Below are 16,741 nucleotides of genomic sequence, written 5' to 3' on the forward strand. Positions count from 1 at the left end.
CAGCCTGATCCAGGAGGCAGAGACCCTAGCAAGCCTGGTGTGCCCGGGGCTTCAGCCACTCCCCTCTCTTCTGGAACTGCTCTAGCGCATCTCTGCTCACCTGAAAAACATGCTAAGCCTGCTGGCCTTGGCTGTCACTCTGGTCGTCAGGGAAAAACAGAGAGGAAAGAGAAGAAAAGACTAGAGGCTAAAGAGAAATCACTTTTTATCATGGAATGCAGAGAAACATCTCAGAAAGGGGAATTCTCCATGGCCACAACAATCAATTCAGGTCAAGAAGACGCCTCAAGTGTTACAGACTCGGCTGCCTTTTCCTATGTAACTAACACCTCCACTCTCCACCTGAATGGTACAGCCTGTGTCTTCTTCATTTTCCTGAGAGCAAAAGACAACAACCAGACACTAGCTGCTGGAGGCATTTTCATTCAAAAGCCCCAAATGATGCTGTGACTTCCCATCAGCTTGACAGAGCTCTTCTGCCAGGCAGGGGTTTAAAATCATTTGGAACTCAGAAAATTAAATCAACATTATATCAACCTAATTTTCTCAAGATGCTAATTCCAAGAGCCCCTTTTTGCTGCCTGCTGGTACTGGGAAATGGGGAGAGACGGGAGAGAGTAATGACTAAAGGCTGGAGGGGTTTACATGCCAGTTTTGCCGGCATGGAGAATGAGTGAGGTAGGTGAAGCTGAAACATTAAGAACTTGGGAAGGAAGTTTTTTAGTGAGTGGACAGTCAGAAGGCCTAATGGAAGGAGGGTGAGTGAAGCAGAAACAGGCAAAGAGAACTAACTTTCTAGAACTGAGTAAAAATGCTTTGAAACCCTGACAGTAACACTAGAATGAAATTTCCTTTATTCTTTCTCTGTCATCCTGGAGGGTCTGTGTCAGAGAAATGAGATGCAGCAGAATAGAAAATCATCTTGCTGTACCATTTCTTGAGAAGGGCCAAAGCCTGATAATTATGATTCCACACAGAGCGCGTTCTAAGAGGCAGGAAGGGAAAGTGGCCATATGAGAACTCCCAGATCTAAGAGCTGGAACAACTCTTAAGAGCCGTTGGGTCCTACCCTGGCCCTCTCGCAGGCGAGCAAGGCTAATTTCAGAGATGAGGCAGCTGAGACCCAAAGAGGCATGTACTGAAGTGACAGCACCTGCAATGGGAAGTGGCACACTCCCTGCCGGCCTCACTGAACAACACAGCCATGGCATACTGGTTTTAAACGGACCACTGGAAAGACAGGATGGCCACATGCCATTCAACTCTCAAATATTTCCCAGAGTCCTCTCCTCCCATACCAGAAACACCACCCAAATCAGATGATGTCACAATTTCAATAAGCTACTGTAAGTTCTGTACTCACCCTTCTACTCCACCTCATCCATGGTGGAAAGAAGGCAGGCTAAAGCCCCTGGTGGCAACTGGTCTCCACACGTCAATGAGCACAGAAAGGCTTTACAGTCCCAGCCCCTACACCCCTACCAGCTCTCAACTTCACCAGAACGTCCAGAACCTAACAGCGCCATGGGGAAAGGGATCATGTCTATCTCATTCAAAACTATATTCCTAGTGCCTAGCACTGTGCCTGGCACAGTGTAGGGGCTGGATAAATACATGCTTACTGAAAGCAATAGGGGCCCATGCTCTAACTCACCGGCTCATCTCCCTGTTCTCTAGGCCTTTAGATGCCACAGCTGCTGATTTGGCCCAGGAACGTCCCTTCCCCACTGCTGCCAGCCTGCCCACTCCCCTGAGAGTGCACAACAGGATCTGCAGCGTCAGGGGCTGGGACTTTGGGACTGAAGCTCTAGAGACAATGCTTTTTGGGGCACTCATAGGAACACAGGGACGCACTGTGGGGCCCTTTCTGAGGAGCTCAAAGCAAAATATCTAACATAAAATCCATCTCTATCACATAGCAGCTATAATTACATTGCACAAATGGTGATTTCTAAGCCACTGAAGCTTAAGCCCATTTAACACTATGAATTCAGAAGCAGAAACTTGTTCTCACCCCATAAGAGTCCCGTGGATTTGTAAAAATGCGATCAAACACAAAATCCATATTGGCCATCTTCATTGCCGCCCTGCAACAAAGACAGAGTTCAACTCAGTACCAGACAGACGGAAAGCTGAAGCTCAAGAAAAGGTGGAGGGTCGTGTTTGGGGAGGGGAGGGGAGGGGAGGGGAGGAGAGGGGAAGAAAAAGTCAGCAAACCTGTTCAGGAAGAAGACTCCTCGGATCATCTCATAGGGATTGGCTCGGGTCCGAGCTCGTCGCATCTCCTCCCCATCCAGGACATCAAACACACTCTGCCCAGAGAGAATCAGAGCCTCGAGGTGAGCATCCGCCGGAAATGGACAGGGCTCTTAAGAGCCTGAGGAGCCCAATGAACAGTGTCCAAAGAGCAAGGCCCTGCTGTCCCCAGCTCTAACATGACCGGCCGTGTGACCCTAGACAAGCTGCTCAATCACCCTGACCTTCAACTACATCCCCTGTAAGATGGTGCACAATAAATGTAAGCACGTCCCTGACGCATGGTAAGTGGTTAATAAAAGATCGTGTGGCTATGCTCAGGGCCACCGCCTGGCATTGCCAACCCTCATAGCAAATCTCTTCTCCACTCCAGCAGCGACTCCCCAAGGGGCTGGATCTGATACCACGGCCCTCTCCCCTGGGCTCATTGAGAGGGCAAACAAACCAAGGCCAGCCACCACACAGTAGGGATCCCCCTCCTTCCTCCAAATTCCTCTCAGATTTAAAAAAACAGCCCCACTTCATAAGAGTACCAGTCACAAGATATTCCCAACCCTCTGTCAGAAAGATAAGCTCTGAGGCCGTGGCTCAGTTGGTTAGAGTCATCCCACACACCCTAAGGCTGTGAGTTTAACTCCAGGTCAGGGCACATGCAGGAGGCGGCCAATCAATGTTTCTCTCCATATCTCTCTCTCTCCACCCCACCTCTCTCTCCCCTCTTCTTCTCTCTAAAATCAACTTTTCAAAAATTAATAAGCTCTGAAGCCTTGCTGCTTCTATTTCCTCCTTAGTTTCCTTGGCTCTTTCTGTTCCAGGCAATGCACTTCCTGGCCCAAAACTCAGGCCACAAGATACCAAGGGAAGGCTATTCATCCAGCCTTAGGAGCCTCCCACCCAGCATTTCATTTAATTCTCACAGCAACCCAGGGAAGTATCTTCTCCCTATCTTATAGATGAGGACACTCAAACTCAGCGAACCTAAAGCAACTGGCCCAAGGTCACACTGCCAAAAAAGTTGCAAAACTAGGATTTGAATTTAGGTCTATTTAATGCTCAAGAATTATTTCAAATCTTTCATTATACCCGCCAACCTTCCTACCCATCACACACACACACACACACACACACACACACACACCCGCACTCAACCAAGATTAGAATGAACCAACCGCTAAGGTTAAGTGGATCCTTTCCTGGCTACTGACCACAGGGACAGCACAATACTACAAAGCAGGCAGTCACCAGCACAATACTACAAAGCAGGCAGACACCTTGGAGAAATATACAAGCTACGCATCAGACCACCAGGAAAGTATCAGCTAAACAACTGCCCCCACAACTGACTCAAAAGAACTAGAGAAGCCCAGACAAACCTTCACACATAGGTTTTACTCCAGCTCTAGCCACAGCCTTACCTTACACTGCAGCACACTGTGAAGCAGGTCTTCCCCACAAAACTCTGTTTCATCTTCAATAATCATCTTCCTCTACAGGGAGAAGAAAATAGTCAGTAATGACCTTGTGACTGCACTCGGAGGGATGAATGGAGAAACTAGTGGGCGGGAGGCAGAGCCAGCACTATGAAGCGAGGACCAACGGCCATCAGCTGCAGCAGCCAGCAGTGGCAATAGCAGCAGGGTGATGGGGGCGGCACCTTCCTCAATTTCCTCCCACAGAGGGAGGCCAAAGGCAGCAGCAGTGGCGGGGTGATGGCAGCCTGGTAGCCTTCCCCTGATCATCCTGGTAGCCTCCTGCAGAGGAAGGCCAGACTGTGCCAGGCCTGTTCCCCCTGGGGAGCGGGCCTAAACCACAGTAGGACATCCCCTGAGGGCTCCCGGACTTGAGAGGGGGCAGGCTGGGCTGAGGGACTCCACCCCCAGTACACGAATTTTCATGCACCAGGCCTCTAGTGTGAGTATAAACACATACATACCAACTCGAAGAAGGGAAAAGTCAGGAGGTAAGTGCCAACAATTTTAGGGTACATTTTCCTGAAATCCTACCTTTCCCACAACCATCCAATCTTTCATTTCCTCAGTGTCAGGAATTTCAGTGGTACATTCTGGGAACCATGACACCTGCTCTCTGGCACTGGGCTATAAACAAAAGAGGCAAATAAGTGAGGTAAGATAAGCCCTCAGAAGAACAATGCCCCAACTCATCAGGGCTTCCCAAAACAATCAAGAGGGACTCAGACAGATTGGGAAGAGTCTGGGAAGCAGAGGCCAAAGGCAGTTTTTAAACATAAAAATTGAGAGCTGGAATTCTCAAGTTTCACTTCTGAAGGCCAGGTCCAATTCTGGTTTCAGTCCCTAGAAACTTCCCAAACCTTCAAAGTATCTTTCATTTATTCCAATATTTTTTATGAATACCTATTATGGACTATGTGCTCAGAATGCAGAGTTAAAAAGACGTTGTCCTTGTCCCATGAGGCAGTGGGGATTCAGAGAGGTTGGTATATAAGATATGTGTCTCTGATAGGTAATCACCTCAGGAAGACAATAAGCAATGAATCTCATCTCCTGATGCCTTTCAAAGTGTTACTCACAAAATAAATTGTATTTCTCACCCATTCACTCTAAGATAGGGCAGAGACTAGCACCTTTAATGAACTACTTCCTAATAAACTAGCACCTCTAAGGAACTACTTTCCTTATCAAGCCAAAACAGTGGTTTTCACCCTGCTATCCATTAGGGTCATCTGCAGGCCTTTTTAAAAGTTCTGGGGCCTGGGGCCTACCCACAGAATGTATGAACCTGCTGATCTGAGGTAGGAACTGGGTATAAGTGCATTGTTAGAAGTCCCCAAATGATTCAAATGTGCAGCCAGGGCTATGTTCACTGGGCTAGAGAGACATGGACTATGAAACTTCAACAGGTGGCTAACTGCATGGCAGCTGTACACATTCCCTCTTTAGCAAGTGTGGAGAAGAGACTCACCATTGCAAATTGAAGCAATATGGTTAAAGGTAATATTACATGCTCTGAAAGGCATAAAATGGTATCACAATGCAAGGTCTGGAGGGCAAGCCAACCACCATCAACAGACAAAAGATTAAAAGAAAAATTACTGAAGCTTTTTGTCAATGAATCAGGCAGTGAACCATGGCTCCTCTCCTTGGTCAAATCCATCACTTTTAAGCATAAATGGTTGTGATTTATATTATAAACTCTTCTTTAAAAAAGCAACTCATGCCCAGCCAGCGTGGCTCAATGGTTGAGCACTGACCTAGGAACCAGGAGGTCACAGTTTGATTCCTGGTCAAGGCACATGCCCAGGTTTCAGGCTCGATCCCCAGTAGGGAGCGTGCAGGAGGCAGCCAGTCAGTGATTCTTATCATTATTTCCATCTCTCCCTCCCTTCTGAAATCAATAAAAATATATTTTCTAAAAAAGAAAAAAAAGCAACTCATATACACTTTGGATACCCCTATAGAGATAAAGAGAAGACTCAATCTCCACATGGAAGTCTAAATAATGCTACCTGGAAAGTGGACTTTGACTGAAGCTTCCAACCTTGCATCTCTCTCCATCATGGGCTACAGAAGTCACTAAGCACCTTCCAGTAGTGACTCTAGGAATGGGTCACCTCAGGCTACCCAGACTCATTATCTTAAACAAGTGACCACCATCTAACAGTTAATCCACATTCTTAACCAAAAGATAGGGCATCTTTTGTAAGAGAAAAACTGAATTATGGTAGATGGTTTATTAGAACAGCTTTGTCTCAAAAAGGAATTTCAGTAGCCTGTCTCCGTTAAAAGCAGAAATTTTATGGGCAAATTTCGTATCTCAAGTTTAGAGGTTAGTTCTAATTCTGTCCCACTGAGAGAATTGGGACTTTTTGTTTTTCATACAAATGAGGACACAGAAAGCACCAAGCATTTCTGAGGTAAAAACCTACATCTAGCACCCAATTACAAATATTTACCCTATTCTACACTGTCTCATCTGCTATTCTGCTGGTGTTGTCTCCTCACAACTACAAGGCAACACAGCAGGACCACATCAGAACCCATTAGCTCTTGGCTTGTCAGCTTCTTACTCTGAAGCCTTATTAGGTTTTTATCATGCACAGGTTGATGGGAGATTTTCCTGAACTGAAACATCAGAGAGACAAATAAAATATCAATTTTCCAGAGTTCAGAACCACATCTGAAGCTAAATTACAGCAACTATGTAGAAGACTAGACATTTGTTTTCTATTTCCTCTAGTTTCAACTCCATAATGGTAATATTACATCATTATTTTTAGGGGCCTTTATTTTCCTACTTCAAATCCTTTGTGGAATAAGGCAGGACATAAATAAATGGATAAAAATAAAGTCTCAACATTATCTGTACCGTGAAAAGGAGTAAGAGTTTCTTTGCGTATTCAGGGTAAAGCAAACAGGTACCCAAGTAGGTAAGCAGACTAAATCCACAATGAAAAAGCCATTTGGCATAAACAAACACCTGTTTACAGGTGCAAGGATCTTACATAGCACCTAATCCAATCACTGACACAATGGGAAAGTAGGTCCTCAATTGGCCACTTGAACCTTGTGAGGTATCTAGTGGTGGAAAGCTGTATTGAAGTTCTTTGTAGAGGCAAACCCTGCCTTCCAGTATCTTCTACCCATTGGTCTTAGATAGTCCTTTATGAAGCAACTGGAAACAAATCCACATCCTATCATTCCCCCTCTCCCAGACTTGTTTTCCATTCTGGACATCTCCAGAACCTTCCATGTAAGAAACTAGTTCAACCCCACTAATCGCCCTGATCAAACTGCCTCTGGAGACTTCTAATGTGTCAATGTGACAACTTAAAGACATGCACCCAAAAACACAAGTGGCTTTCTGCCTTCTCCGCCCCACACCAGTTACCTCGGGCTCATCTCGCCAGTCCACATTCAACTCCTGTTCAAAGCCTTGCAACGTCAGACCCAGGCCTCTTCGACCTTTCTGATTAGAGGCCTCAACGATGTCCTTCCGACCCTGGCTGTATTTACCCAATCCTTCACCTTCCCTGAAGCCCATCTTCGCCTGAAAGAGAGAAATGATGGTACATTTATATAAACAAATAGATAAAATAAAGCATTTTATACAAACAGACATTTATTTAGCCCCTATCATGTGCCAGACATTCTGCTAAACCCAAAGAAATATAAAAAGTAAGGCCTCACCCAGCTGGTAAGGTTCAGTGGTAGAGTCTCGACCCATGAACCAGGAGGTCAATGGTTCAAATCCTGGTCAGGGCACATGCCTGGGTTGTGGGCTCAATCCCCAGTAGGGGGCATGAAGGAGGCAGCCAATTCATGATTCTCTTTCACCACTGATATTACTATCTCTCTCTCTCCCTCTCTCTTCCTCTCTTTCTAAAGTCAATTGGAAAAAAAAAAAAAAAAAGATTTTAAAAAGGCCAAAAGTTTTCCTTCTAGCCTAATTAAAAAAACTGCAGTTTAACTGTGGGTCCAATGGCTGTCTATTTTGGAGGTGAAAGTCTAGGACAGCCAAGAAGTTGGATAAATGAGAAGGCATCTCACAGCCGTAATTAAAAGTACCAAGGGTACCTAATGAATGTCATTGGACATTTGTACAACTTACCCTTCCAGCTAATGTGTCTGATTAAGTGAGAAGTAGATCTATAGTAGAGTTGATAAAAGAGAACATAATTTAAAATGGAACTTCTTCAGATTCTTGCTAAAAGGTATAGCTGTTTTCTGTTTGGTCTTGTTTTGACTTGTTTTGTTCTGTTAGCACCTGTGTAATAGTTGGCATGATGTGGTCAGGGTTGAGCCTCACAGTCAGCAAGCCTGAGGACTGAGCCCACCCATGGAAAGGCCACCAGTAATCAACATCCAAATATAACAAAAGAACCCACACAACACACACAAGGGACAGTCATAGAGCAGCCTGCTCAGAAGATGAAGGAGACTACGCAACTGGGTTCCACATGATGCCAACAACAAAAAGGACATCTCACCAAGACTGGGTGTCATAGCAGTCCCATCCAATACACAAAAACAAACACAAAGAAACAGCAAAAATGGGGAAACCAAGAAACAGTAAAAATAGAGAAATAGAGAAATAAGCTCCAAATTAAAGAACAGGAATAATTTGCAGGGGGAAAAAAAAAAAAAGAGCTAAATGAAATGGAGGCAAGAAATTTATCAGAAACTGAGTTCAAAGTAATGGTTTTAAGACTGCTCAAGATCCCTGACTGGTGTGGCTCAGTTGGAGTATCATCCTGTACACTGAAAAGCTGTGGGTTTGATTTCCAGTCAGGGTGCATGCATACCCAGGTTGTGGTTTGAGTCAATCAATGTTTCTCCCTCACTTTTTCCTTCTCCCTTCCTCTCTCTCTAAAATCAATAAAAACATACCTTCAGGTGAGGATTTAAAAGAGAGAGAGAGAGAATGCTCAACAGCTGGCAAACCATGAAAAACAACCAGTCGAAAATGAAGGATGACATATCCCTCACTAGTTTTTTGTTTGTTTGTTTGTTTTTTTAAATATATTTTATTGATTTTTTACAGAGAGGAAGGGAGATAGAGAGCTAGAAATGTCGATGAGAGAGAAACATCGACCAGCTGCCTCCTGCACACCCCCTACTGGGGACATGCCCACAACCAAGGTACATGCCCTTGACCGGAATCAAACCCGGGACCCTTCAGTCCGCAGACCGATGCTCTACCACTGAGCCAAACTGGTTTCGGCCCCTCACTAGTTTTGCTCAGTGGTTAGAGCATCGGACCACAGTCTGAAGGGTCATGAGTTCAATTTTTGTCAAAGGCAATTACCTTGATTGCAGGCTCAATCCACAGCACTGGTCAAGGTACATGCAGTAGGCAACCAATCAATGTGTCTCTCTTACGTCGATGTTTCTCTCTCCCTATCTCCCCACGTACCTTCCACTCTCTCTAAAAATCAATGGAAAAGAAATGTCCACCAATGAGAATTAACAATAAAAAGACACTGCTGAAAGAAAGAACATACTGGAAGGAATAACATTAGAGGAAGTGTAGGATCTAATAAGTAAATTAGAAGACAAGGTAGAAAAAAATTAATCAGAGCAGCAAAAGAAAAAAATTAAATAATTTCAAAGCACAGGATAGTTTAAGGGAACTTTGGGACACCATGAAATGTAACAACATTCATATCACAAGGGCACCAGAGGAAGAAGAAAGTGAGCAAGGGATCGAGAACCTGTTTGAAGAAATAATGACAGAAAAATTCCCTAATCTGGTGAAGGAAAAAGTCACGAAGTTTCAGGAAGCACAAAGAATCCCAATCAAGATGAACACAAAGAGATCCACAGTAAGATGCAGTCATAATGAAAATGGCAAACATTAAAGATAGATATAAAACAAGTTATCAAGTCACATCTATCAAAATGGCTACCATCAACAAATGACAAGTGCTGGTGAGGATGTGGAGAAAAGGAACCTTAGTATACTGCTGGTAGAAATTCAGAATGGTACAGCCATATAGAAAACAGTATGAAGTTCCCTAGAAAAATTAAATATGGAAGTGCAATCTGAGCCCACTTCTAATATATCCTAAGAAATCCGAAACACCCATCATAAAGAATGTATGCACTCCTATGTTTATAGCAGCACAATTTACAATAGTTAAAATCTGGAAACAGCCCAGGTGCCCATCAGTAAATGAGTGGATAAAAAAGGTGTGGTATATTTACACCAATGAATATTATGCAGCAGTAAAAGAAGTATCTCTTACCCTTGGAGACAGCATGGATGGACCTGGAGAGTATTATGCTAAGTGAAATAAGCCAGTCAGAGAAAGACAAGTATCACATGATCTCACTCATATGTGAAACCTAATAAACAAAATAAACTGAGGATAGAACCAAAGACACAGAAACATGGAACAGACTATTGAATCTCAGAGGGAACTCGGAGGGTAGGTGGGTGGGAAGAGACCATCCAAAGATATTGTACGTATATATGCATAATCCATGGACACAGACAATAGGGTGGTAAAGGCCTAGGGTGGGAGCAGGACAGCCTGGAAGGAGTCAAAGGAGGGATATATGTAATACTTTCACAATAAAGATCAAAAGAAAAAAAGACAGAGATAATCTTAAGGGCAGCAATAGAGAGACAGCCAGTTACCTACAAGGGAGCTCCCATAAGGCTGTCAGAAGATTTCTCAACAGAAACACTACAGGCCAGAAAGGAATAGCATGAAGTATTTCAAAGTAATGAAAAGCAAAGATCTGAAACCAAGAGTACTCTATCCAGCAAGGCTATCATTCAAAATTGAAAATGAGCACAGCCAGTATGGCTATGTGGTTGAGCATCAACACATGAGCCAGGAGATTACAGTTTAATTCCCAGTCAGGGCACATGCCTGGGTTTCAGTCGGAGTGTGCAGAAGGCAGCAGATTCTCTCTCATCATTGATACTTCTGTCTCTCTGTCTCCCTTCCATTCTCTGAAATAAAAAAAAATAAATAAATAAAAAAACTATAAAAAATGTATCTTAGGCCGAGACCGGTTTGGCTCAATGGATAGAGCGTCAGCTTGGGGACTGAAGGGTCCCGGGTTCGATTCCAGTCAAGGGCATGTACCTTGGTTGCGGGCATATCCCCAGTAGGGGGTGTGCAAGAGGCAGCTGATCGATGACTCTCTCTCATCGATGTTTCTAACTCTCTATCTCTCTCCCTTCCTCTCTGTACAAAATCAATAAAATATATTTTTAAAAAAATGTATCTTAGAAGAAATTGAAGGTGAAATAAAGAACTTCCCAAACAATAAAAAGGCAAAAGGATTTTATTACCACCAAACCAGAACTGTAAGAAAGGTTAAAATGAGTGTTATAAGAAGAAATAGAGATAGACAAGAATAAAAAAAATAGTAATAAATAAGTACCTATTAATAACATTACACACAAATGGATTAAATGTCCTAATCAAAAGACATAGGGTAACTCAAAGAATAAGAAAACATGACCCATATATGAGCTGTCTACAAATAACACACCTCACAACAAAAGACTCACATAGGATGAAAGTGAAGGGACAGGAAAAATTTCCATGCCAAAAAATAAAAAAAATTTCCAAGAGACAAAGAAGGTCACTACTTAATACTAACGGGATCTAAACAACAAGAGGATATAACCCTGATAAACAAATATGTACCAAATATAGGAGTACCTAAATATATACATATATAAAATAAACTATTGGAAGACTTTAAGGGAGAGATTAACAGCAATACAGCCATAGTAGGGGCTTTTAACACCCCACTTTTATCACTGGATAGATCTTCCAGACAAAAAAATCACAAGAAAACAGCAACCTTAAACAACTCATTGGATTTGATATTTACAGAATATTTCACCCCAAAGCAGCAGAATATACAATCTTTTCAATATGCATTGAACATTCTTAAAGACAGACCACATGTCAGGGCACTAAGTCTTACAAGTTCAAGAAAACTGAAACCATATCAAGCACCTTCTAGATCACAGTAGCATGAAACTAGAAATTATCTACAATAAAAACACTCAAAAGCATTCAGACACATGGAGGCTAAATGGCATGTTATTAAATAATGAATGGGTTACCAATGAGATCAACGAAGAAATAATAAACTTTCTGGAAATAAATGAAAATAAACACCCAAAATCTATGGGACATAACAAAAGCAGTCCAAAAAGGAAAAGTCCATAGTATTACAGGCCTACCTAAAAGAAACAAGAAACAAATACTCTAACCCTATAACTAAAATAACTAGAAAAAGAACAATAAGAAAAACCTAGAGTGCCTGGCAAGCATGGCTCAGTTGGTTGAGCATCATCCCACGCACCAAGAGATTGTCAGTTTGATTCCTGGTTAGGGCACATGCCTGCATTGTGGGCTTGATACCCAGTAGGAGGAATGCAGGAGCCAGCCAACAGATGATTCTCTCCATCAATGTTTCTCTCTCATTCTCCCTTCCTCTCTTTATAAAACCAGTGTGTGTGTGTGTGTGTGTGTGTGTGTGTGTGTGTGTGTATATATATATATATATATATATATATATATATATATATATATATTAAAGCCCAGACCTAGAAGAAGGAAGAAAATAATAAAGATTAGAGTGGGAATAAATGACATAGAAACAAACTAATAAACAAAAACAATACAAACCAATGAAACAAAAAGCTGATTCTTTGAAAATATAAACAAGATTGATTAACCTTTAGCCAGACTCATCAAGAAACAAAGAGAACCCAAATAAATAAAATCAGAAATGAAAGAGGCAAAGTAAAAACTGACATCACATTATACAAAGGACTGTAGAACATACTATGAACAACTATTTGTCAACAAACTGGACAACCTGGATGAAATCGACAAATTTCTACAAACATACAATCTTCCAAAACTCAATCAGGAATAACCAGAAAAACCGAATAGACCAATACTGAAATTAAAGCAGTAATAAAATAAAATAAAAACTCCAGCAGCCCTGGCTGGTGTGACTCAGTGGTTAGAGCGTCAGCCTGCCTAGGCACTAAAGGGTCGCAGGTTCGATTGCAGGATAGGAGCACGTACCGTGTTGCAGGTTCCATCCCCAGCCCAGTTAGGGTAGGTGCAGGAGGCAACCAATCAATGTGTTTCTCTCCTAGATGGATGTTTCTCTCTCTGTGTATCTGTCTCTCTCCCTACTCTGTCCCTCCCTAAAAATCTATGGAAAATATATCCTCAGGTGAGGATTAAAAAAAGAAGGAAACCAAGATGGTGTCATACGGTATACACCTATACATGCTGCCTCTCACAACCACACCAAAACTACAACTAAAAGACAAAATGACTATCACCAAAAAAACCACTAGATTTAATCAATGAATTTGGCAATGTAGCAGGATATAAAATTAACATCCAGAAATTAATAGCATTCTTACATATCAATAATAAATTCTCAGAAAGAGAAACTAAAAACAACAATCCTATTTATCATTACAACAATAACAACATAAGAATATACCTAGGAATAAACCTGACCAAGGAGAAAAAAGACCTTTATTCATAAAAAACTATAGAACAACTCCCTGGCAATGGGCAAGGAGACACATGATGGTGGTATTGCTCTTGTATCAATCAGGCAAAGCAGACATGCAGTCCTTAGTTCATCCCAGCTTAATGCCTGTGTTGGTAGCCAGAGCTGTTTCATGACTGAGGCACATAAAAAAAAAAAAAAAAAAAAAAAAAACACCTGTAGGACACTGGGAAAAGAAATAGAGGAAGACACAAAGTAGTGGAAGCATATATCTGTGTTCATGGACAGGAAGAATTAACATCATTAAAATGCTGTAATAGCCAAAGCAATCCATAGATCCAACACAATTCCTATTAAAATACCCATGGCATATTTCACAGATCTAGGACAAATATTCCAAAAATTTACTAGGTGTATCAGTTAATAATTAGGATATTTTTCAATAGATGGAGTTACACATATGTTGATATATATGCAATTTGATATGTATACTATTTTGTTGTACTGACAATTTCAAAACTTCATATGTCAAATTTGCTGAAGGTGTTAACATCATAGATATTTTTACACTTAAAAATGTAGAATTTTGTACAAAAAAAAAAAAAGAGCATTTATGGAAAGTTTTAATTCATTATTTTGAAGAAAAAGTTACTGTATACTTTGGGAAACTTATGGTGAACATGCTCCATCTCAAGATACTTGTGAACGCTGGTTTAAACGCTTTAAAAGTGATGATTTGGACATGGACAAAGAACATCCAGGAAATTCAAAAGCAACTTACAGAAAGACTAAACATTGCTCAGCAAACCATTTCCAATGGTTTACAAGCAATGGGAAAGATTTAACAGGAGGAAAATGAGTGCCACATCAACTGAACGAAAGACAAATGGAAAACTGAAAAGTCATCAGTAAAATGTTGCTTCAATGGCACGAAAGAAAGTCTTTTCTGCATCAAATTGTGACTGGTGATGGAAAGTGAATTTATTTTGAGAATCCTAAATGCACGAAATCCATCATGGGTTGATCCAGGTCAACCATCAACATCGACTGCAAGACCAAATCGCTTCAGAAAGAAGACAATGCTGGAATCAGGAAGGTATGGTGTATTATGAGCTTCTAAAACCAGGTGAAACCATTAATACTGATCACTATTGACAACAAATAATCAATTTGAACCATGTTTTCATTGTGAAACAACCAGAAAGTGCCAAAAGACATGGTAAAGTAATTTTGCTTCATGATAACGCACCATCACACATTTTCAAACCCAGTTAAAGACACATTAAAAAATCCTGCCTTGGGAAGTATTAACCCACCCACTGTATTCACCAGACCTTGCTCCTTCAGATTACCAATTGTTCCCATCAATGGCACATGCACTTTCTGAGCAGCACTTCAAAACGTAGAAGGAAGTGGAAAATTGGGTCTCTGAATGGTTTGCCTCAAAACAAGGAAAGTTCTATTGGGACGGTATCCACAAATTTCCTGAAAGATGGGGGAAATGTGTAGCTGGACATTACTTTGAATAAAGCACTTTTGATGTTTCTCTTGAAATTATTGTGTTTTCTTTGGTTACAAAATCCACATTATTAACCAGTACCCCTATATATGGAACCCAAAAAGATCATGAATAGGCAAGGACAATGAGGGCCCAAATCAAGAGATCAACTGAAAAATTGCTTCATGCAAAACTGAAGTCTTGGAAGTACTATCAACTCCTGGACAGAATCACTGTTTTTAAATGTTATACTGAGCCCTAGAGTCATTGGACTCAATTATATGCCCCAAAAATCAGAAACCTAAATCTGAAACCCTGAAGATCCTTGTCTAATAAAAGACCTCAATCCTAAGATGTGTGTCTATTCCCCGGCAGGCGATGACCAGAAGCAGGGCTGAGCAACACTTCACACGGATGAACTCCACCACGGCGGTCGCCAACCAGTGGTCTGCGAGGTCCGAAAGGTTGGCGACAGCTGCTCCAATACCTCTACTGAACAGAGAGCCACACTCTACTAACTTTCAATAGCAAAAAGCAAAGGAAACTCACTCCCTAGCATTTCTTCTTTTCATGCCAATCAATACAAATTCCCTTCTCTCTTTCTCTTCCGGTGCAGCTTTAGAAACCCCACCCAAGTGCCAACATACCATAAGCTTCTGGGAGACGCTGTTGTACATGGAATAGCGGGAAGAAGTTCCCTCCACAAGAGAGTCTGCTTTGAATGCATCATCAGAGCTGCGTTGCTTCCCCTCAGTCTCACTGTCGGACCCACTGAGGCTTGTGGTAGATACTAGAAAAGAAAGAAGGAAAATATTTAGGTGAGTTTATGGCACAAAATAACATCTAGAAGTTTAATTTCATTGATCTAACTAGTGTTTAAAATATGCATTACACACATGAAGGTCATAAAATGACCTAGGGTCCAAAGTATTCTCTACATCTTACTGTGTAATTTTGGGCAAATACCAATCAGACCTAAACCAGCAGTCGGACATCCCTCTCGCAATCTGGAACTGCTGGCTCCTAATCACTCACCTGCCTGCCTGCCTGCCTGATTGCCCCTATCCAATCTGCCTACTGGCCTGATCGCCTCCAACTGCCCCTTCTGCCGACCTGCTCGACCCCAACTGCCCCCCCACCAGCTTGCTCACCCTCACCCCCAACCCCCCGCCAGCCTGCTTGCCTCCAACTACCCCCACTGCTGGCCTGCTCGCACTCAACTGACCCCCCGCTGGCCTGTTCGCCCCCAAATGCCCTCCTGCCAGCCAATTATCCCCAACTGTCCCCCTGCTGGCCTGCATGCCCCCAACTGCCACCCTGCCAGTCTACTCACCCCCAACTGCTCGCCTGCCATCCTGCTTATCCCCAACTACCCTCCCTGCCAGCCTGCTCACCCCCACCTGCCCCCACACCAGCCTGATCATCCCCAACTGTCCTCCCCTCCTGGCCTGATCACCCCTAACTTCCTTGACCTCAGCCCTGCCACCATGGCTTTGTTCGGAAGGACAATCGAATGGTCTGCCAGAAGGTCTCCTGGTCTAATTAGCATATTACCCTTTTATTAATATAGATATTTATTGAAGATATAATTGTCAGAGTAACACAAATATAGTTTCCTTTGTTTTTGCAATCCTTCAAACTTATAGGTAAGAGGACGAGTCCTACAGCATAACCTTGTTGCAAAAGATCTCCAAGTAAGACACACCTTAGCAGCTGCCAGAGTTGTAGGTTATGTGATTCCTGGTCAAAAGAAGGAGAATCAACAGATAGTCACTGGGACTGGCTCTTTCCTTCTCTTTTACAGATATACTAGAGGTCTGGTGCACAAAAATCATGCACTTGGGAGGGAGGGGTTGCTCAGCCCGACCTGCACCCTCTCACAGTCTGGGAGCCCTGGGAGGATATCTGACTGACAGCTCATCACGGAGAGCGGGCCTAAGCCAACAGTCGGACATCCTTAGCACGGCCATGGAGGTGGGAGAGGCTCCCACCA

The 16,741-nt window shown here is 42.6% G+C and overlaps 1 protein-coding gene across 4 annotated transcripts in view; it reads right to left on the reverse strand.

Moving 5' to 3' along the window:
* The window catches only part of CMTR1 (cap methyltransferase 1), a 57,331-nt gene that overhangs the window by 25,762 nt on the left and 14,828 nt on the right, over nt 1-16,741 (reverse strand). For 3 of the 4 annotated variants that reach the window (XM_036413560.2, XM_036413559.1, XM_036413562.1), the window contains 6 exons: nt 15,396-15,538; nt 7,123-7,281; nt 4,260-4,352; nt 3,672-3,743; nt 2,218-2,312; nt 2,015-2,087 (listed from right to left, as the gene is read on the reverse strand). In XM_036413560.2, coding sequence (XP_036269453.1) covers nt 2,015-2,087; nt 2,218-2,312; nt 3,672-3,743; nt 4,260-4,352; nt 7,123-7,281; nt 15,396-15,538 — 635 coding nt within the window. The remainder of the gene's footprint in view (nt 1-2,014; nt 2,088-2,217; nt 2,313-3,671; nt 3,744-4,259; nt 4,353-7,122; nt 7,282-15,395; nt 15,539-16,741) is intronic. The other variant, XM_036413561.1, reaches the window with a different exon arrangement.

The sequence above is a fragment of the Pipistrellus kuhlii genome, unplaced genomic scaffold, assembly GCF_014108245.1.
Source record: "Pipistrellus kuhlii isolate mPipKuh1 unplaced genomic scaffold, mPipKuh1.p scaffold_m20_p_5, whole genome shotgun sequence".
NCBI lineage: Eukaryota > Metazoa > Chordata > Mammalia > Chiroptera > Vespertilionidae > Pipistrellus > Pipistrellus kuhlii.